General features: G+C 45.6%; 1 protein-coding gene across 7 annotated transcripts in view; it reads left to right on the top strand.

The window, feature by feature from the left end:
- The window catches only part of ZC3H18 (zinc finger CCCH-type containing 18), a 51,184-nt gene that overhangs the window by 20,489 nt on the left and 10,826 nt on the right, over nucleotides 1–19,869 (top strand). For 4 of the 7 annotated variants that reach the window (XM_052795271.1, XM_052795269.1, XM_052795266.1 and 1 more), the window contains 6 exons: nucleotides 855–981; nucleotides 2,154–2,452; nucleotides 14,323–14,523; nucleotides 15,574–15,699; nucleotides 17,274–17,375; nucleotides 19,136–19,279. In XM_052795271.1, the coding sequence (XP_052651231.1) occupies nucleotides 855–981; nucleotides 2,154–2,452; nucleotides 14,323–14,523; nucleotides 15,574–15,699; nucleotides 17,274–17,375; nucleotides 19,136–19,279 (999 nt within the window). The remainder of the gene's footprint in view (nucleotides 1–854; nucleotides 982–2,153; nucleotides 2,453–14,322; nucleotides 14,524–15,573; nucleotides 15,700–17,273; nucleotides 17,376–19,135; nucleotides 19,280–19,869) is intronic. The other 3 variants (XM_052795267.1, XM_052795272.1, XM_052795268.1) reach the window with 1 other exon arrangement.

Genomic DNA, 19,869 nt, shown 5'->3' with positions numbered 1-19,869 from the left:
AATGGATCTGATATTTTCACTTCAGGTGGCTGGCAGGGATTGGATATTGTTGAGTATGTGAATTAAAAACAGCAAATAATGTTAATAGAAATCATCAAATGGAGGAAACATTGCAGATTCAAGGAGGGTTGGTTTTAAATCCTTTTCCTCCCCAAAAGTAACTACAGTTTTGCAGTTGCACAGGGTGCACCAACACGCTTGCCAGGTCACTTGTATGCTGGGGGGCCAGCACCTGTTTTCCACTGGAGAATATCAGCTGCAGATGCGGTTACCTTCATTGCATGGAGTAATTCCAGGCGTAGGGGCAGAGCATTGCTGGCCTGCCCCCCAAGCTTAGCTTCTCCCAGTGGAAAGCTCAGCAACAGCTCATGTCCTGTGCTGGCAGCACTGGTATGCACCCATCACCTCCGGTGGCAGGGGCGTAGATCACCATCCATTCCACTTCTGATGGGAGGGTGCTTAAGATTAGCTCTGTGTGCATGGACAGAAAATGCAGCTCTAAATCAATGAGGCAAAACATGTTCTGTTACATTTGCATACATTTGAAGTGACTATAAAAAGCAATTGGTGTTTCTGCATTTTTGCCACATTGATTTGAAGGCTGAATTTGGTTCATAGTGTTCTTTTTTTGTGTTTATCAAGAAAGGTTTGTGCTTTCTCTGATAAGCTTCACTTAAAAAAGACTGTCTGTTTGGGATATGTAGAAAATAAACCACTTTGTATGGTCATATGCCGTTGAACATGTTTTTTCTTGTCAGTGCAGAGTGACTAAGACCTGACCTAGAATAAGTAGTGTTTCTGTATGGCAACAAGGTGATATTTCCCTTTCTAACCTTCCCTGTTTTTCATTGTAGGCTTGATCCCTATACAGATCCCTATTATGACTATGAAATAGAACGGTTCTGGCGTGGTGGGCAGTATGAGAATTTCAGGGTTCAGTATACAGACCCAGATCCATACCGTAACTACAGAGTAAGTAAGGTAATACCCCTTTCTGCACTTCTACTTTCAACTTTCTTCCAGGTACTTCTGGTGCTTGTCATGTTTCCAGTGCAGTGGTTGAAACGGGGCTTTTCATGTATGTTCAAGATGCTTAATCTTACAAATAGTTAAATCTTGACTTAATTATTACACAGAACACACTGTAGGTGCAAGGATGGGAGGATATTCTGTTTCAGCATGATGAAGGCAAAAGCATGTCCGAGATGGGAAGATGGTTCTTTTCCATGTGCACGGACTGCTCCTCTGCATACCAGGCAGTTGTGCAGCGCTTACGCCTGCATCTGCAGCCATTCTTGGAAGTGTTGGAGAGGGAGGGAGTTTCCAGGAAATAACCTGACTGAGGAACAGTTTGCTTGTTAATTAGTGGGGCAGACTGAAAGGATTAGATCTGGACAGGCGTGCTTTGTGTACAGACAGAGGCCCCAGCGTGACTGTCTACCACTGGTGGAGTTGCATATTAGTTGAGTCAGATGAGGAAAGCACCCAGCCAGTTGCTAACATCCCAGATGCAGTTTGTTGGTGTTGCACTGCTGTAAGGTGTAGAGCTCAATGAAAACAAGGCTATGAACAGTTTCCCTCTGCTTCCTTTTGCCCTCATGCAAACTGTTGTGCCTCGAGAGTAGTGGCAAAAATAATAAATCCTGCTCAGTGGGGAGCTTTTCAGTGGTATTTGTCACATCCTTTAAAAAGTGGCTTTCCTTTTGCTGTAAGACTGTACTGTTCTACAGCAGCAGTGCACAAACAGGAGCCTGTCCTTGCTACTGCTGTGCATGATGCACCATCAGTTGTTTTCATGGTGCTTATTTGTAAAGTTAATTAGCTCGTTATAAACATGATTAGCAATGAGAGTAAATACTTGTAAACATCAATACATTTGTTTAATAAGCATAATAAGCCAAATTAATGTTTGACTGTTGCCTTTGAAAACGACAACTGTGATGACTATGATGTGGTGGTTTGTTCCCTTCCACTTTCTGCATGCTCAGCAAACAGTGATGGCCAGCAAGCTCCAGATTATTTATCTCAATACTTTGCTCTAACATGGGAGGGTGTATGTAACTGCTTGCGGTCCAAGACTTTGAAACCTTGCTGCCTCCTTTGTTAGGAGATGTTACTGCAGTGTCACGATGATTTCTTTTTTCTTTTTAAAGGAAAGAGAGCGAGAACGGGAAAGGGAAAGAGAGAACAGACAACGAGAAAGGGAACGCGAGAGGGAGCGAGAACGCGAGCGAGAGCGGCGCCAGCGGGAGCGAGAACGAGAAAGGGAACGGGAGCGTGACAAGGAGCGCCAGCGGCGGAAAGAAGAGTGGGAACGGGAGAGAGAACGAGTGAAGAGAGATGAAAAAGACAGGCAGCACAGGGACCGGGACAGGGACCGAGACCGGGACAGGGACCGGGAACGTGAAAAGGAGAAAGAAAAACCAAAGCCCCGGTCCCCGCTGCTACCAAGGTAAGTGTTTGCTGGAATTCAGACTTGACATTTTAGTTGATGTTTTAGCTGTGGATCACGAACCAGGCTCGCACTGATCAGACTGGAGAAGATCACTATTGTCCACAACTCTTGAGTAAAGCAGTAGTTTCAAGAGGAAGAAGGCGACGCTTTAAATGAGCCTTGCTGACCACTAAGTGGAGCTAAAACATCAGTAAGAACCGAGTGTGCATAGCCTGACTCTGAAAGGAGGAGAGTGTCTGTCCTCTGGCCTGTAGGTATGGAGATATTCAGCTTGTCCCTGTTCCCTTGAGGCCAGAGTACGCCTTGGGAGGCTGGCTGAGTCCCCAGTGCCGAGAGGGTCCTGCAAATGGTGGCGACTCCCATTGTGGCCTTGACAAATGTCCTTTGACAAGAATCAGGGCTGGTTTGGGAGTTTGTGGATAGCAAAAGTGTCTGGAGATACTAAAAGAGGCTAGAAAAGGTAAAGGGATTGTATGCCTTGAAATGAGTCTTTGCTAGGTGTTAATGGTGGAATTGCAGTGTGGAGTCAGGTTTCTTGCCTCTGCCCAGTTTTTCTGAAAATCCTGGTTCTGACCTTTGTGAAAGAGAAAATTGAACCAGATGGACTAAAAGTCTAGGAATTTCAAAAGTGAATCCTATTTTGCTTCTCTGTCAGTTATTTAATTATCGTGGCCTACCAGCATACTGTGTATTAGGTGTATTTGTAAAGCACTGTATAAATATCACAGCTGAATATAGAACTTGTCTTACGGGAAGTTCTAATGTCACGACGTCTTTTGGTTCAGAATCAGAGAAAAGTATCAAATTTCCTGCTGAAGGACATGTCCAGGAAAACTGATTAGCAGTGTCAGTGTCTTGGAAACTAGTGGCAGATGGAGTCTTCCAACAGTGTGTCAAGAAACATGTGGATGCACAAGTGTGTGTATGTGCATGTTGGGGCAAAGAGTGGTGCAGGGAAGCTGTGTTTCCGGAGACATATTGGAGCTGCTGCTTCTGGTTGATGTCTGTGTTGTTTCTCGAGCGATAGAGGAAGGTGTGAAACATCATAAGCATGAGGAAAAGTGTATTTTAATTAAGAACAGAGCTAAGAAGGCCCGGAACAAGGTGTCATGTGGAATTGTGTGGTTTCAGGTGGGAGCAGGGTTTAGTCTTGAATCTGAGCCAGAATTTTTTATTTGCATTACTAGAAGGAAAGCTGATTTTTGATGATAACCCTTTTTTTTCCAAGAGGAAGTCACAGTTTCAGAACAGTTTGAAGGTGTCTTGTGAGCACCTTGGTGCAGTAGCAGTGTCAAAGTGGTTATAGGAATACATTTAATTATATGCTACATTTAATTATAATCTTCACTTACAACCATAATTTGTGCACCTTAATTACCACATTTGCTGTTGGTTTGTGCTCTTGTTGGGTTAGTGATGGAAGAGATCTTGCAGTCCAGAACCATGTGATGAAGATGATGACGATGATGAAAGTGACATCAGCTGATTGGCAGCTCAGGTTGTTAGTCATTAACAGTCACCATGATCAGGATCGTTGCGTGCAAGGCTGAGGCTGCTCCTTCCCTTGACACTTGTGCTCGGTCATGGGGCAGGGCTTTGCGGGAGAGCTTTCGCTATTAGTACCGCCCAAGGTTTGCTGGGTAGGAGCAGTGGCCGTGTTTGCCAATCTTAGATCCATCTTGCCTGATGTAACCATCTGCGTGAGCCAAGAGATGGGATTTACAGTGTTCTTGACGTTATATGCTTTGTGGATACAAGTTCCCTGCTTCCCTCCCGTGCCCCCGCTCTGACATAGCACTGCTTAAGGGAGCTGTGGATGCCTCTTGGATCTCCAAAACAGGCTTCTTAAGGCGAGTCTTGGTAAATTCAAAGGAGTCCTTGATATGCCTCTTTGCTATTTTTGTTTTAAGTCCACTATTCTTTCTAGAAGCAGATCGCAGGGAATCTACTGTTTGAAGTGTCCTCAGCCTTGTCCTGTAATGCAAGCGCTGATGACTGTAGGGCCAGGCAGAGAGCTGGGAGAGAGGGACAGCAAGCAGGGCTTGCTTTTGGCTTCATTTGTGCGGGCCTTTAAAAGCTGGTGGCAAGAAGCGTTTGTAATTTTTGTGTTGAATAGGGAGTTAGTACTGAGCGGAAAGCTTTAAAATCTCAAAAAAAAAAAAGAAAAAACTTTAGGTCAGTGCCTACATACCGTATCTCCTCTTAGAGGAGACTGGAATTAATGGGAGTGCTTACCAGTAAACCTGAAAGCCCTACGTTGTTGGAGGCAGCTCTCCAAGTACTCTTAATGGGACTTCAGTGCCCGCTGTTGAAACCCATGTCAACATGAACGCTCTTACTACAGCATTTACAGGTGTATGGATGTTTGCAGAGAAAATAAAACTGCAGAAATAAGTTTCGAAAAAACTTTTTAACAAAATGAAAGCATAATTCAATTTCTTTTCCCTTGGAGAAGACATGCCTCCTCCAGCAGCTTGTGTTTCCCTACGCTGCATTCCCCGGAAGCCTCCGTCACGCTTACGGTGTGACTTGGCTCTGGGCAGTGCCATTTTGTCCCACATAACCTTTTTGACAGGCTCCAAACTTCCTTGTGGCAGTGCGGCAGTTTGAGCCGTCTCACCTTTTCTCCAAATACCTTTGTGCCGTGCTGCAGAGGGTCAGGTTTGGCACCTTGGAATTAAACAGCTCCCAAGTTTGTTTAATGTGTAAAGTGCTTGTGATTGCTTTGCGCTTCCTGGGCAACAGGACGCACAATAGTGGTGTAGCGCTCACCTGCGGGTCTATTTATAGACTCTGGGCTTTCCCTAATTGCTAGATCCCAGCTTTTGGTAAGTCCGGCCTTTCCAGGCGTCATGCGGCGATGGGGGCTGGCTCGCGCCGGGCTGCAGGCAGCTGCCCGTTAACATTCCTGCACCAAAGGCAGTGCCGCTTCCAGCCGGAGCCCACACGGCCCTGCTCTTCCCTTACTAATGAGCTAGGGAGATTGGAAAACTGCTCCACAGAGGTTGTGCAACCGGCAACGAGCTTTGCCAAAGGCAGAGCTGAGGATGTCTGTAATTACAGGTAGATGCCGGTCTGTCCATCAGCATACAAGCTCCCTCAAGTAGGGGCTGGAGGAAGGAGCGAACTGTCATACAGAATGCGGAATTGAAAGGGATGAAAGAAAACTCGAAAAGCTAATAGCAGGAACATGAAAACAAATTCCCTTTCCATTATATTGAAAGCAGGAAGGTTTAATCTGATCTCTAAACAACAGCAGAGCAGTTAAGGCTAATAACACAGAGAAGCCAGAGGACTTCCTGGCATCATTGCTTGCTACAGATGAGGATTAGAATTTAACAACAAACAAAGATTGTAAACCCTAATGGACTCAGTGGCAAATGTTTCTCCTTGAACCTTTTAAAAGAAGAGGCTGCAGTGTTTGGGCTTCAAGTAGGATTGTCACATGTGGATTGGACTTTTTTTGAAGGAGTGTGCAATGGCTGCTTTATGCTTTGGGTTGGGTTTTTTTTCCCAAGCTTAAGATGAGCACTCCAAGAAGTCTATAATCTGAGATTGCAGTGCTAGTAAAATTGTTCCTCCTCCTCCCTCCTCAGGCATCGAACACTTAAACAAGCCAGGACACTTTATGATCAATTAGAGGGATAACTTGGCTGTCTGTCCTTGTGCTCCCCATCTCCAGAACGAGTTCTGATGCCCCAGGCTGTGACTGATTTTGCTGAGTGCAAAATTCTGCTTTATATCTCTGTCTTGCCAGTGTAGCTCACTGTTGTGCAAAGCATTTCAGGGATAAAGAAGTGGCATGAAATATATTATTTGAAGAAACTTAGAGCAATGCAAGATGTTCTCACTTGGGCTGCTGGCCTTTAGCTGTGAGCAAAGGCCCTACATACAGTAATAGTAATTTGCTTTAATCCTTCTGTTGTTGCACAGGCCTTTATCCCACCATCAACTGAGCGAATCTGATTGTTTCAGGAGCACATTAAGCAACTCGGTTAGCGTTGTGGGACCCGTTAGCAGTTGTATTTCCAAAGCACCGAGGGACATTGATGAGTTGGACCCACTGGCAAGGGCAGCACGCTCAGTATTGCTGCCCTGTTGGCTGGGGTAGCACTAGGTGGTTGTCCACCGAGAGGGGAGGAAGAAGAGGAAGCAATCCCATGCTGCAAGTCCATGAGATGGGCATTGGTTCCTTTCCCACCTGGGTTTCCTCTGTGGGGAATGTTGTGGGCCCTGTTGAGAAGCAGCATGGCAAAATAAACCTTTGCATGAGAAACTTGTCGTCTCCAGTTCTCAAGGAAATTTGTCCTGCAGTCTGACCTAAAAGCTATTTCCATGCAGATAAGTTTGGTCAGGGCCCATGATACGGACCCCAAAATCTGTGAGGTGCCGGTGCCAAGTGGGGTGAGGAGGCGGCTGTTGTCCTCAGAGATGTCCCACAGTCCAGACAGGAGGTGACAGCAGCTCGAAAGCTGCCAGGAAGGAGCAGTGTCCTGGTGAACCGTCCTGTGATTATCGCACACACAACAGTTTTTTGGAAGGAAGTTTTCTTCAGCTGAGCTAAAGACTATCGATGGAGTGCACTTATGCAGCCATTAAAAAATAAAAATAACACCTGCAAGTAGGGACACTGTAAAATTTAAAGCAATGTCAGAAAGGGCAGCTATTCTGTAGCAAATCATAAATCCTCTGTAAAACCCTTCCAGCAAGGAGTGTTGTACTTCTTTCCAGCTTCTGTTGAGGTGGCAGTAGCCCTCCATTGTGAGATGCTGTATAATGCTGCAGACCCTGGGACAAAAGGTTATGTGTTCCCTCAACAGAGCTCACCCTTGCATTATTTTTTTAAGCTAGTTCAAGTTGACTTTGTAATGGGTCGTTGTTGATCTCTGGGATGAGCACGTTAATGAACAGGATAACCTGGAGTCTAAAATCAATGAATGCAGGTTACCCAGGGCTTGCAAGTTAGAAAGTGTTGGAATGAGGTTGATTAGATAAAGGAGTGGCAAAAGTAAGGGAATGCAAATGGAGTGATTCATGATTGTGTGTGTGTATGTGTGTGATCACAAACCAACTGAACTTGTTTTTCGGAAGAATGTGTAATTCTAAGTGTTCCTGGCTTGTCGTCATCTTTCCCAACATCTTCTGGTGGTCTCCCCAAGCTGCTGGCTGGATCTGCTCCCTATTTTTTGAGTGTAGAGGCTCTGTACAAAAGCAGCTGCTGTTCAAATAGAGCTGGGTGTTTTGGTGGGCTTAGTAAGAGCATCTCATCCTGTTGTATAAAGATGGTGCGGTAGGCTGGTTGATTTTGTCTTTTAGTTTTCCCTGTGGAAAATTCGGCTGTTTCTTAAAAGAAATCCTTCATTTGTTCCTGTTTGTCCTGCCCCAGGAGGAAGAGCAGGCAGGATAGCTGTGTTTCGAGTCAGGCATTGGTAAGACCCTGGAGTGCTCTGAATTAGTCTTACATCCATGAGAAGTTACTGAAGAGGAAAAGCAGCCTCTGTCAGGAGGCATAGATTTGCTCTCCAGGTGTCTGCACCTTCCCTGGATGGCTTCTTGGAGTGCAGTGAGTTAAGAGAAGCAAATGGCCCCAGGCCATTGGGCTTCCCAGGCTGAAACAAGGTTTATTGGCTCCAGGTGGAGCTGGACCTCTGTTCCTCCTGCACACACCAGGACTGCCATGCCGCTTTCAGTGCTACACCATGCAGCGCTGCTCAGAAGAGGATTTCCCTTCTCCCCGCATACAGAACATGCCCTGTGCTGCCCTGCGGCGCTTCAGACTCAGTCGGGTGCCCTGTATGGGAACACTGCGGTGATAAACATTATAATAACTTGTTTACATCCCCATTTTTTTGTGGTGCCGCTTCCAGCTGGAGCAATGGAACCTGGTTAGGCGGCTTTGCTTTCATTTATGTTCCCAGTTCATTTGGGAAGTTAGCAATAATAAAATCCCTCCGCGAACCAAACCAGCAAAGCTTTTCAAAGTTCTCCAGAAAGCATTTCTGTTGACTGGAGCATTCGTTAGTCTTCATGGTTCTTGAGGTTCTGCCTCCGCTTCCACAGTAAAAGGCAAAGGGTTTCGTAACTGTAAATCAAGATGAAGGGCATCGAGCGACTCAGATGTGGATCTCAAGGAATGTGTTTTTCTTTGGCATTTCAGAGATGGCATTACTGGAGAGATCTCCCACACTGGATTTTATTAAAACATTGCAAAGGCTGGGGCAGAATCACTGCACGCGGGTACCTCTCATTTAGAGGAGGCTCTCAAGGCGTCAAATGCTCAGCCCTTAGGGCAGATCACATCTCAGATATGTTTATCTGCCTGCTGTGATGATTTCATACTGTAGGTTCAGATTGTATCTCCACTATTTAATTTCAAAGCCTCTCCCCATCAGGCTTTGAAGAAATCTTTTTTTTTTTTTTTTTTTCCCTCCAAGTGACTGATAACTCTGCTTTAGATTGAAATGTCTTGACAAAAGCATATCCTTTGCTAGTATTTCACCAAGATCAATGAGCACTGGCTCCAAGGTTCAGCATTTCCCATCGTAGCTGCACGTAGGTGGCTTTCGGGATCTGTTGTCCCTCTCCAGCCACACAGGTGACTTTATTGTGCTGAGACAGGAAAAAACTTCCAGTGTGCATGCACGCTGCTGGAGTTTATTTTGCAGCAACTACAGGTCCCTTCACAACTGCCTTGGCACATGGCTCCAGGCTTTCCTCGAGTCCGCTTCCTCTGGAAAATTCCACTGACACTGAAGGAAAACTCGCGCCGGTGCTGCTGACGCAATGCTTGCTTTCCTGCAAGAAACGAAAAGGCTTTTAAATCATCGGTGGACTTTCCTCCTTCAGAAAATTGAGCTGTAACTGCCGGCCAAAACAGTAGCCCTGGAGCCAGGCTGACGTCACCGGTGACCGTGGGTGATAAGGTTTGCGTTACCTGTGGGAGCCATGTCCCACGGGGAGGGGGAAGGAAGGAAGCGCTTTCCCCGGCAAGATTATTTTCCCCTCTAAGATTAGAAATGCTTTGGCATCAATTGTATAATACGTGAGGAGGAAAACTTGAACCGTGCGGCTCTGCTTTTGCCCCTCCAAATTCTTGTCGAATTCAGTGACGTGCTTCAAACGGGGTTTATTTGGGAGCCGGAGCGCGTGCGGTTGGGAGCTGGCTGACCTACGCTGTGGTTTGTGTTGCCAGCTGGAGCTGCCTTTGTTCCTCCTCTCATTGCCAAAGCCACGTTCAGCTTCAGTTCTCCGCTTGATTGCTGTAATTAAATTCCAGCCAAATATGCATTAATGTGTTCGTTCTGGAAAATAAAGCATTTAGTTATTTTAAGGTTAAAATGGGCTTCGGAAATAGCTAAGCTCTGCAGACCTTGCTCGTGCCCTGGTGACGCAGGATGCTGCTCCTCAGGGTTCTGGAAGGAAATTAAGCTGCTTTTGATCAGTCTGTCTTGTCAGTCCCTTTTACTCCCTCTAATTTTTTTTTTTTTTTTTTTTAAAACCTCGTGCCATAGGCTTACCTAATTAGGGAGTTAATTCTTAAATATTTGAGATGTTTCCTAAAAATTGGAATTTGGTGAAAAAGTAGACCAGGATTCACACGTGTCCTTTGGTAGCGTATGACTTTTTTTTGCCAGCTGCTCTCTGTGCCGAAGTGCGTTAGGTTTGCCTGTAGTGTTGGACTGCACCAGCCTGGGTAACTGTGCTGGGCTGAGGATGAACTCGTACAAAGTGCCGCAAGTTGATCTCATGGCTCACCACCCCAAAGCAGCCAGGCTTCTTCTCTCCTTCCCTCCTCTGTTTGCCAGGGGTCAGCTCCCGCAGTTATTCAAACCCTGCCATGGGCTGGTTGGACTTGCTGACCCAGCAGCAAACTACTTTTTTTTTTTTTTTTTTTTTTCCTCCCCCCCTCTCCCTCTTGAATGAAGGAGATCCAGCACAAGACAGGAAGGGAAAATTTACCCAGTTGTAAGAGTGAAAGTGAAGAGAAAGCCTTCCCCTTCTCAGGATCAAATACATCGCTCAACCCACCCAGCAGTGCAGCACCAGGAGCAGCTATCGTATTTGGCGTAGCTCTGGGCAGCCTTCCTGCCTGATCTGGGCTGGGAGCCACAGGCTGGTTGCCTGCTGCCTCTTCTCAGCAGGCTTTCCGCTGCGAGCTTTACAGCTTCCTCCACTTCCATCCCAGCAACTGCACGGTATCAGTATGCAGGAGTAAATTTGATTGAAGTGCCGACTGTTTCGTGGGCTGCTAGCCTCTAATAGTCTCTTCGGTGAAATTCATACAGGCTGTAATTGAGATGTTAGTCTAAGGCTGATGGTGAGGATCTTGGCAGTTGCTCCGGCTTACTTTCAATTCTGACTCCTGAATTCCACTGGAGGAGACGAGCCAAGTGGCATCAGATACCAGTCCCTCATATTAAGTTGAACAAGTTTATTTGGTGATGCTACATGTTGGGCATGCAGGTAGCTCTTGAGGAAAGACTTTGAAAATGTCCTGACATGAGCATCATCTTTCTTTCTTGGCTATAGTATGGTAACATATTTACTGCTGAGTCAAAAAGCCAAAGCATATCCAGAAATGAGGCTTTCTGTTGTGGTTTTCCTGGGGAAAAAACCTTTCCTCCAGAAAGTGACTTCATCGAGAGAGAATTGCATCTAACCAGGTAATAGATGCAAGTAATGAGATTTGCCTTCATAGTCATCTTTGCTCCAAGCTCGCACCCAAGTTGTGGAGTTCAGCGTAAGTTGTTCCCACGTGGGGTTGGAGCTGAGGTCCAGCTCCCAGGTTGTGCTGCTGTTGGACGTGAATGTGGGCAAGTTGTTTTTTTGAGAGAGAGACAGAGAATAAATTCTGTAGGAGGCTTTTCTTGCTAAAAACTATTGCAGGAGAGAGTTGAGCCTAGAGAGGGGCAAGGTCGTTCATTAGTTGTTGGCTTTCACATTTGTCACCTTGGACGCTGCAGTGAAGAGCTGCTCAGCAGGCTTTATCTAGGTCTTGAGATGGATACTGCCTCTCTGCTCACCTGTGCTAGCAGAATATTCCCCCTGTGTCTCCCAAAGCATGCAGACTGCGGTCACTCAGGAAGGGACATCAGAGCGGGACGTAGTCTAGCGTTATTCACGAGCATCCTCGCATGGTGTTCTCCTCTTTTCTGCTGCTGTTTAGCCTGCTGCTTGATGCCAGGTGTGTAGGCTTTTCCCAACCTTCTTTTTCCTTCTGCTTTGCACTTAGTTGCTTTGAAGATACTCCAGAGGTCAAGATGGCTTCAAAATTACCCCAGCTACAGCTACGTGTTATCAGTCTATAAATAACAGGTCCAGTCTATCTCAACCCCATATTCAGAGTCATGGTTGTCCTGGTTTCAGCTGGGATAGAGTTAACTGTCTTCCTAGTAGCTGGTGTAGTGCTGTTTTTTGAGCTAGGTAGAGAAGAATGTTGATAACACTGATGTTTTCAGTTGTTGCTAAGTAATGTTTAGACTAAAGTCAAGGATTTTTCAGCTCCTGATGCCCAGCCAGCAAGAAGGCTGGAGGGGCACAAGAATTTGGGAGGGCACACAGCCAGGACAGCTGACCCAAACTGGCCAACAGGGTATTCCATACCATGTGATGTCACGCCCAGTATATAAACTGGGGGGAGTGGGGGTGGGGGGATCACCGCTCGGGGATTAACTGGGCATCGATCAGCGAGTGGTGAGCAATTGCACTGTGCATCGTTTGTATATTCCAATCCTTTTATTATTACTGTTGTCATTTTATTAGTGTTACCATTATCATTATTAGTTTCTTCTTTTCTGTTCTATTAAACCGTTCTTATCTCAACCCACGAGTTTTACTTCTTTTCCTGATTGTCTCCCCCATCCCACTGTGTTGGGAGGGAAGTGAGTGAGCGGCTGCGCGGTGCTTAGTTGCTGGCTAGGGTTAAACCACGACAATGGTCTTCCTCCATGATTAGATACTCAGATATAATCGTGGCTATAACATGGGAAACTAGACCAACCCACTGCAAATAACGTGCTGTGTTAAATAGCATGTGTTAGAGCAGCACTGGAAAGGGTGATGATGCTAAATGAAGATGCTGGTGAATAATGCTGAGCCATAACCCTGCTTGGGACTCTCTTACTAGGCAGTCAGCAATTTTCTGTGCTAATACGTAAGCATCCTCTTCTGAAGCTGGAATGAGATTTGTGGGAGAGGTGAATGTGAAAGAAGAGTTTCTCCTCCCATAAAATTCTGTACATACCGAGACAGATGTGGGACAAATTGTAAAATTGCTGTAGTTATATCAGCAAAGATAGGGAAAGAGTAGGATGCTGCACTAGACTTTAAAATCAGTGTATACAAGTTCTGGAGTCAGGGAAGAGGTGAGAGGCTGTAGGAGTTTCAACTGTGTTGAGACTGTGTTTTAATACTGCCAAGCAAGGAGGTGATGAGACTTCTTAGTGACTAGTGGAGCCTTCAAAGGGCAGAACAGGCTGCTAACGAAGAGCTTTAATTATCCTGTTGTTGTCTGTTGAAAAAGTGTTGTGGCAAGAAATGCAGTCCACAGAATTATTAGAAAACTTGAGGTTGCTTTTTTTATCTCAAAAGGTAGAGGAAGTTGCGTGGGGAGTGGTTGCTTCAGTCGTGTGACTAATGGGGTGGTACTGGCTGAACCCAGCGATGGAAGGTGCCTTTCCTCCCCCAAATTCTCATAGCGAGAGGGTTCCTTATTTTGAGAAAAGGAATAAACACATTGTTGTACTGGTAACTTGATGAGTGCAACAGACTTCATAAACCTTTAGGCAAGCACAAACTTTGCCTAAAACCTGAGGGAGAAGCTTATAAGCAGGTAATTGAACAGTCGTTTGCAGGTTAGAGTCAGGGCAAGGAAAAATCCCAAGTTAAATCACCCATAGATAAGAGAGGTAATAAAGTCTAGGCCTGAAGAAACTCATCCTGGAGTATTTAAGGAACTCTCTGGTGCAGATGCTGAAAAGTTAGCCCTGAATTATTTTCAGAGGGTTGTAGAGGAGAACAGAAGCCCAGAGAACCAAAGAAAAAAGGGAAACGCAAGTAGAGCCCTTAAAAGGGAAGGGAGGAGATGGAGGGTATCTAGCCTGACTCAACACATCTTCCTGGTTATCAACAACAGGAGAGCACATGTTCGATGGTGTTTGTAAGCACCTAGAGAGTAATACGGTGATAAAACAGCCATTAAGAACTGCTTTATGCTCAGCTGATGAGGTAACCGTCCCCTTTGTAAGGGTAAAAACAGATCCATCTGTCTTGGCTGTGGTAAGGCTTGTGACGCAGTCCCACGTGATGTTCTGATAAGGGAACTGTAGGAGAGTAATTCAGGCTGAATGTCTTAGTACCTGCTGGTTACTTCCAGCAGTTTGCTGTATTGAAACGGTATTTCAGATGCACGCTCGAAGTCTGTCGTTAGCCTAGCTCTGTTCAGTATTTTCATTGCACTGGGGGCTGCCTACTTGGTTTGGGTTGTTGCAGCTCTAGCTGCTTGGCATAAGCATAGGAAGAACTAAGTTTCCCATTCCCTTCCCTCTTAAGTGTGCTTGTGTCTGCTCCTTGGAGGCCAAAAGCCAAAGCTGAAATCAGCTGGCAGGTCACTGCTTGGTCAGTGCCACAAAGTAGTTCACAAAACTTGCAGGTACTGCTATTTTCAAGGGCTTGCAGTCACTGATTTACAAAATGATAGCTGTTCTGACCCTTCATCACCCCAAAATGATGCTGAATATCCTGCAGTGGAGGTTAAGAGCTAGTACTGGCATGAAGGATGAATTTCTGAGATCTTTTCCTGGCCCTGTGTTTCTGTTAGCCTTACTATATAAAAAACGTCCCAGCTACTTGACTTCTGTGTTTTCCAGCCGTCAGCCTGAGCCACCAAAGAAGGAGAAGGAGGCAACCACAATTACCACCACTCAGTCGAAGAGAGCAGATGAATGGAAGGACCCCTGGCGCCGATCCAAGTCCCCCAAAAAGAAACTTGGTGTGTCTGTCTCTCCCAGCCGTGCGCGTAGGCGCCGAAAAACCTCTGCTTCTTCAGCGTCTGCTTCTGGCTCTTCAAGGTGAGTGAAGGCGAAGAGCGTGTCACATCTGAGCCTCGTTAGTGTGTCAGGGAATGTGGTGTGACTTTTTCTTGTCAGTGGAAGCTGTTGAGATGTTTGGGAAAGCAGTTCAAGGCTTGCTGCTCAGTAACAGCTAAGGACACAGGCATATAGGTAGTGAGGTGGAAGCTAAAGGGCGCACATAACTGTGGGTGCTGTGATGTGATCTGCTGAAAACTAAGCAAAGACAGTTCCTTGGAAAAGTCACTATTCAGGGAAATTAGACTTGGAAGCAGTCCAGATATTAGTAGCTCACCTAGATGAAAACTGACCTTAATAGGAGCAGAAGGAGCTAGAAGCTATAAAAATTGGAGCCTTTTCACTCCAGGAGTGCTGGGGGGATGAGGCAAGCCCACTCCAGGAAGAGCATGCTGATGCTACTGGGGAAAAACTGCAGTTGTGGAGGTTTGACAGAGCCTTAGAGGGCTGCAGTGGAGCTTGGAAACCAATGGGTGCGAGATAAAGACTTTTCAGAACAAAGCATGCTGAATCTAGGAGAGTTGAGGCATGAGCTGGATCCATTTTCTTTAAACGTTTGAACTTGAAGCTCCTGAAAAGAGGGGGAGAAAGTATCAGAGAGGAATGAGGAACACACTGAATTGAAGATATGGATCTAAAAACCAAAGCCCTCCTGAAGTAGATAGTGTTTCTTGCTGGGATCACTGCACCTGAGATTTTTCTGTTTTCTCATACCTGTGTGACCCAACCTGTCAGGGGGTTGTCTGGTGAAAAGGCATAAAATTGTGTGGAAGGAGTTCTCAAAAAGGGATGGAAAGTCACTAGCTAAAGGAGGGAGGCCTATTCAAGGGCGCAAAGTGGGTAGCAACAATGGGATCCTCTCTAAAAGAAAAGGGGGGACCGAGGAGAGGCTGTACTCCTGCCAGACCACTGAGGAGAAGGCAGGTAATTTTTGGAGCAGTGTTTGAGAACTTGGGAAGAGTGTACTGGAAACAAGACCTTGGTCTCAGAGGACTTCTCGGGAGGCACTGAATTTTAATGTTTTTCTTTCAGGTCCTCTTCTCGTTCATCCACCTATTCTGGTTCAGGTTCCTCGCGATCTCGTTCCAGATCATCTTCTTACAGCTCTTACTCTAGTCGCTCTTCAAGACACAGCTCTTTCTCAGGCAGCAGGTCCAGGTAATGGCTCCTTGGATTTGAAAATAATGGTGTACTGTTTTCCAAACATTTGCTAACAGCTACTTTTGCTGCTACTTAAAAGCAAATAGCCAACTCTTGAAATAAAACATTCAAACCACTTTCCTGAGTGAGGGAAGTACGATAGACTGCAAGGCAGCCTGCTGGTTTGGTTGCTGAATGAAGTAGGTATGTCAGCCACCCCCTCCTCTCCCCAGTACCCCCACCCATGAGTACTCTGCTGTTGTGGCTGGGCTGTTTCCCATGCCTGTGGTAGCTGAGCAGTTGTAGGAGCCTAGCTGAGATTAATGTTGCCATCATTTGCATTTTATGATTGGAAGAAGTTACTGGCATCTCTTTTCTGTTGCACTGGAATTTCTATTTAAAGAGGCACATCACATTTCTTTAATAAAGCAATCCATGCAGTTGTGTCTTGTGATAGTCCTGACACTTCAAAGTAGCAATTCGGTGTCCCATGCTGATTAAACAGAGGCCTGTTTATTACTCTGCCACTTCCTGGCCCCTGCAGACAGTTTCCCAAGTCTGGAATATGCATAGTAGGAAAACTGGCTCCCTAGATAGGCACTTCTTCAGAGCTGAAATCGAACAGATACCCAGTGTGGATCACGCAGTTGATGGGAGCGCACGGTGTCATTTCAGAGACGGTTTCTCCTAGAAAAGGCTCAGGTGGGAGTTGATCTTGATGCAAGCACATACGTGTTTCTGGCGAGCAGGCTGACCTTCTCCCATCCACCCCATTTCAGGCTCTGTTCCTGGCAGGACAATGTCAGGCATAGGTGACGTACTTCAATTAGCGTGCCCCTCTCTGAAGGTAGGAGGGTGAGGAGCACCCAAGTGCCTAACTGTTCTTCGGAAAGCCAGTCACCGAGGTGTCTGCCTTTCTGAAGTACTAGGCTGCAACAAGGGTACTTCCAGTCTTGGCAGCAGGGTGAATCACCTGAACGCCAGCATCTGGTGTGCTGTGTAAGTGGCTTGCCTCTTTGGTCAGTCCCGGTCTTAGGAAACAGCTCTTGCCCTTTGATCTGTTGGCTTTGATATTCTCCGTTTGATTTTTCTCCTTGTGTTCCAGAAATTACAGATATCCAGTTAGATGTGTTTTTCGTGTCTTTCTCCCAAGGGGTTTTTTTTTTGCTGCCCTTTAAAGGATAAACTGCACTAGGAACTACTGGAATATAAAGCAGGTTGAAACAAATCAGGCTGAACTTGCAAGTCAAAATCCCACTTACTTTCCTGTAGGCATATTCTCTGTAAGGAGAGAATACAGAGAGTATGGAGAAAGCCTCAGGTGTTGGTGTGGAATATGTGAGAGTGCCTCTCTTGCAGCTGACCCTATTTTTTCCTTTTGTTTTCTACTTTTACCACTGGTCTGGTGATAGAACTTAGTTTTGTTGAACAGAGTCCAAATATAAAACTAGGGTAAGCTCAGACCCATGGGGACTAGTTCCTGGGATGCAGTCGTTAGCCGAAGGAGGGAGTGATGGCTAAATGCACCAAAAGCCAGGAAAGCCTTCTGCAGTCCCAGAGACTGAGCTGAATTGTATGTCCTTCCTTCCTAGATCACGGTCCTTCTCATCTTCACCCTCTCCTTCTCCAACACCGTCTCCACATAAGCCGCTTGCGAAAGCTAAAGGGGAGTTATTACCACCTGCTGGTAAAGGGTAAGGCTTCATCTCTGTTTTGATAATGCAGTGCAGAAGAGGCTCCAAACAGTAGCCTAATCCCTGAGTCAGACCCTTGTGACCTGGTTGACAGTTTAAGGAAGAAATGGAAGATGCAAAATATGAACCACATAGAATAATGTTTAGCTTTGAATATTTAATTAAATGATGACACTTTCACTTATTAAAACCAAGTTAAATTGTACAGGTATCCTTAAGTATTTTATAGAGTCATAGAATCATTTAGGTTGGAAAAGATCCTTAAGATCAAGTCCGACCATTAATCTAACACTACCAAGTCCACCACTAAACCATGTCCCTAAGCGTCACATCGAGGCCCCTGTCATGTATACATGAGTGTTTAAACACACTCATGATTTACAATTTAAACATTCTGTGTGTGCAGATATGTTTACGCAGGAGCTCTAAGAAAGTTTCATTCATTCCTCTACTGTAGCTTTGAGTTAATGCATAGCCTTAGAATAAAGAAATGTTCAGCCTTATCTACTTTTAACATTGGAGAGAAATTAAAACAGTATTGTAGCTATGAAACTGGTTTTGGCAGATTATGCCAGCGCTCCTGCTCTTTTAAATACTTGAAGTTGCTATTTCATAAACTCCTGTAATACATAGTAAATTATGGATACATTGGAGGGTGACACACCACCATAGTGATGTCACCTCGTTTAAGGTGACCTGCAAATAAATTACACAATGGGAATCCCCCTGAATTCTCCAGAATATGGGACAATACCCTTTGCCACACTTCTTGTGCCTTATTGACCTGTTTTTTTTTTTCTTCTCAACTCAGAGGGTTCAACCCTTCAAGGACACGATCTCCACCTACAGCGTTGTCTTTACACCCTTCTAGTACATATTGCAGTGCTGGTTTGGTAACACATGACACCAGCCAGCAGCCTGCACTAGCACGGGGATTGTTTTCGCCGCATAACATTGCATGTATTTAATCCTGTGTTCTGCAGGGGATGAATGCAGATATTCTTAAGCACAAGAGAAGGAATTAACAGTCTCTATTTTTGTATGCAGACAGCTGCCTCCTCCCCAGTTAATAGTAGGTGTGACATCAGTGCTGGGGATATTGAGCAGTAACCAGCTATTAGAGCAGAGGTTGGACTGCTCTGAGCCCAGAAGTGAGCAGCGCTGAAGAGCCAAAGCGATTCCCATCTCGCATAGTGCGTGCTAGATAAAGTCACAAAAACGTTGCATAGCGGTCCTCCGCAATGGTGTTACCTGTTAAATGTTCTGCAGGGTAACGCGAGCCAAGGGACAGGTCCAAGCAACATTTGCACACGTGGGCTGTTTTGCACCCTGCTGATCCGTGTGAGGGAAAAGAGCATTTTTGCATAAACTGTGTGCATTTGATTCTGAAGCCTGACTGGCAGATTTTAAGTAGGTGTATGCATTTTGGATAAAAATGCACAGAATCAAGTGGATAAGAAACAGCGATTCCACACAATCTACTTCATTAGTTAATTTGCAAGTTGAATGTCTCCAGAATTGGCTGTTGTATAGTAACTTGCCTCTGAAAAGGTGACTCGATTTAGAACATGGGAAACATCCCCGTAGGGGAATCTGTATTGTTTGAGAGTGTTTTGGTGAAATAGCCATGTGTCTGTAGCTACAGTAATCATATCTATATAATATTTAGTCAACAACAAACATGAATGCATTTCATCGCTTTTGAGAATGTCTGTATCTACTGAGTTTGACCAAGCACATGATAATTTTAATTTTTGTAGTGAAAAATCTGTGAAGAAACTAGCTGCCCTTCCAGTCCCTCAGCCACTCACTAAAATTACAACAGCTGCACCGGAGCCAGCCAAACCAGGGGATAATAGAGAGGCGAGAAGGAAGGAACGTCAGACAAGGACTCCACCCAGGAGGTAAGAAAGCTGTGGGGTGGAGTGAGGCTTGATCTCCTGGAAGATAGAGCAAATCCTGGGTTTCTCTTGGGAGTACCAACTACAAGGGCTCTTTGGTATTAAAGGAGAAATCTGTTTCCTGGGGCAGGAAGGGAACGGGAAGAGGGGGAAGGAGTCAGGGGTGAATGCTAGTGACTTGCCACAGCAAGTGGCTCCTGTCTTTGAAGGCTGGTTGGAGGATGAAGTAGGTGGAATACATGAAATGTGCCAAAAGGCAGGGTCTGCAGTACAAAAAAAGGCATGTTTGAGAGCTGCTGTTTGTGGAGGCTTCACAGCAAGGAAGCAAAGGTGTGTTTGGTCCCGAGAGCAGATCTGATGTGTTGGAGATTCATTTGTGGTGATGGGTTTGGGCCCTCTTTACTCTAAACATGTGCCAGTATGCAGGGAGTATTTCTTGTGTGTGGTCCCAGGAGCTGGTTCGTCAGCATCCAGCAGTACCCCTGGAGGAGGGGAGGAAAAACTCCCCAGTACACAGCTTGCTGGCTCCCCTGCTCCGCTTTCTCTTCCTGGCTTCATCCTGTGTGACTAGTCTGAGTATTTCAAGTGTTTTC

This window comes from Harpia harpyja, chromosome 9 (assembly GCF_026419915.1).
Source record: "Harpia harpyja isolate bHarHar1 chromosome 9, bHarHar1 primary haplotype, whole genome shotgun sequence".
NCBI lineage: Eukaryota > Metazoa > Chordata > Aves > Accipitriformes > Accipitridae > Harpia > Harpia harpyja.
Note: the sequence above shows the minus strand (reverse complement) of the source record. Positions and strands in the feature narration are given on the sequence as shown.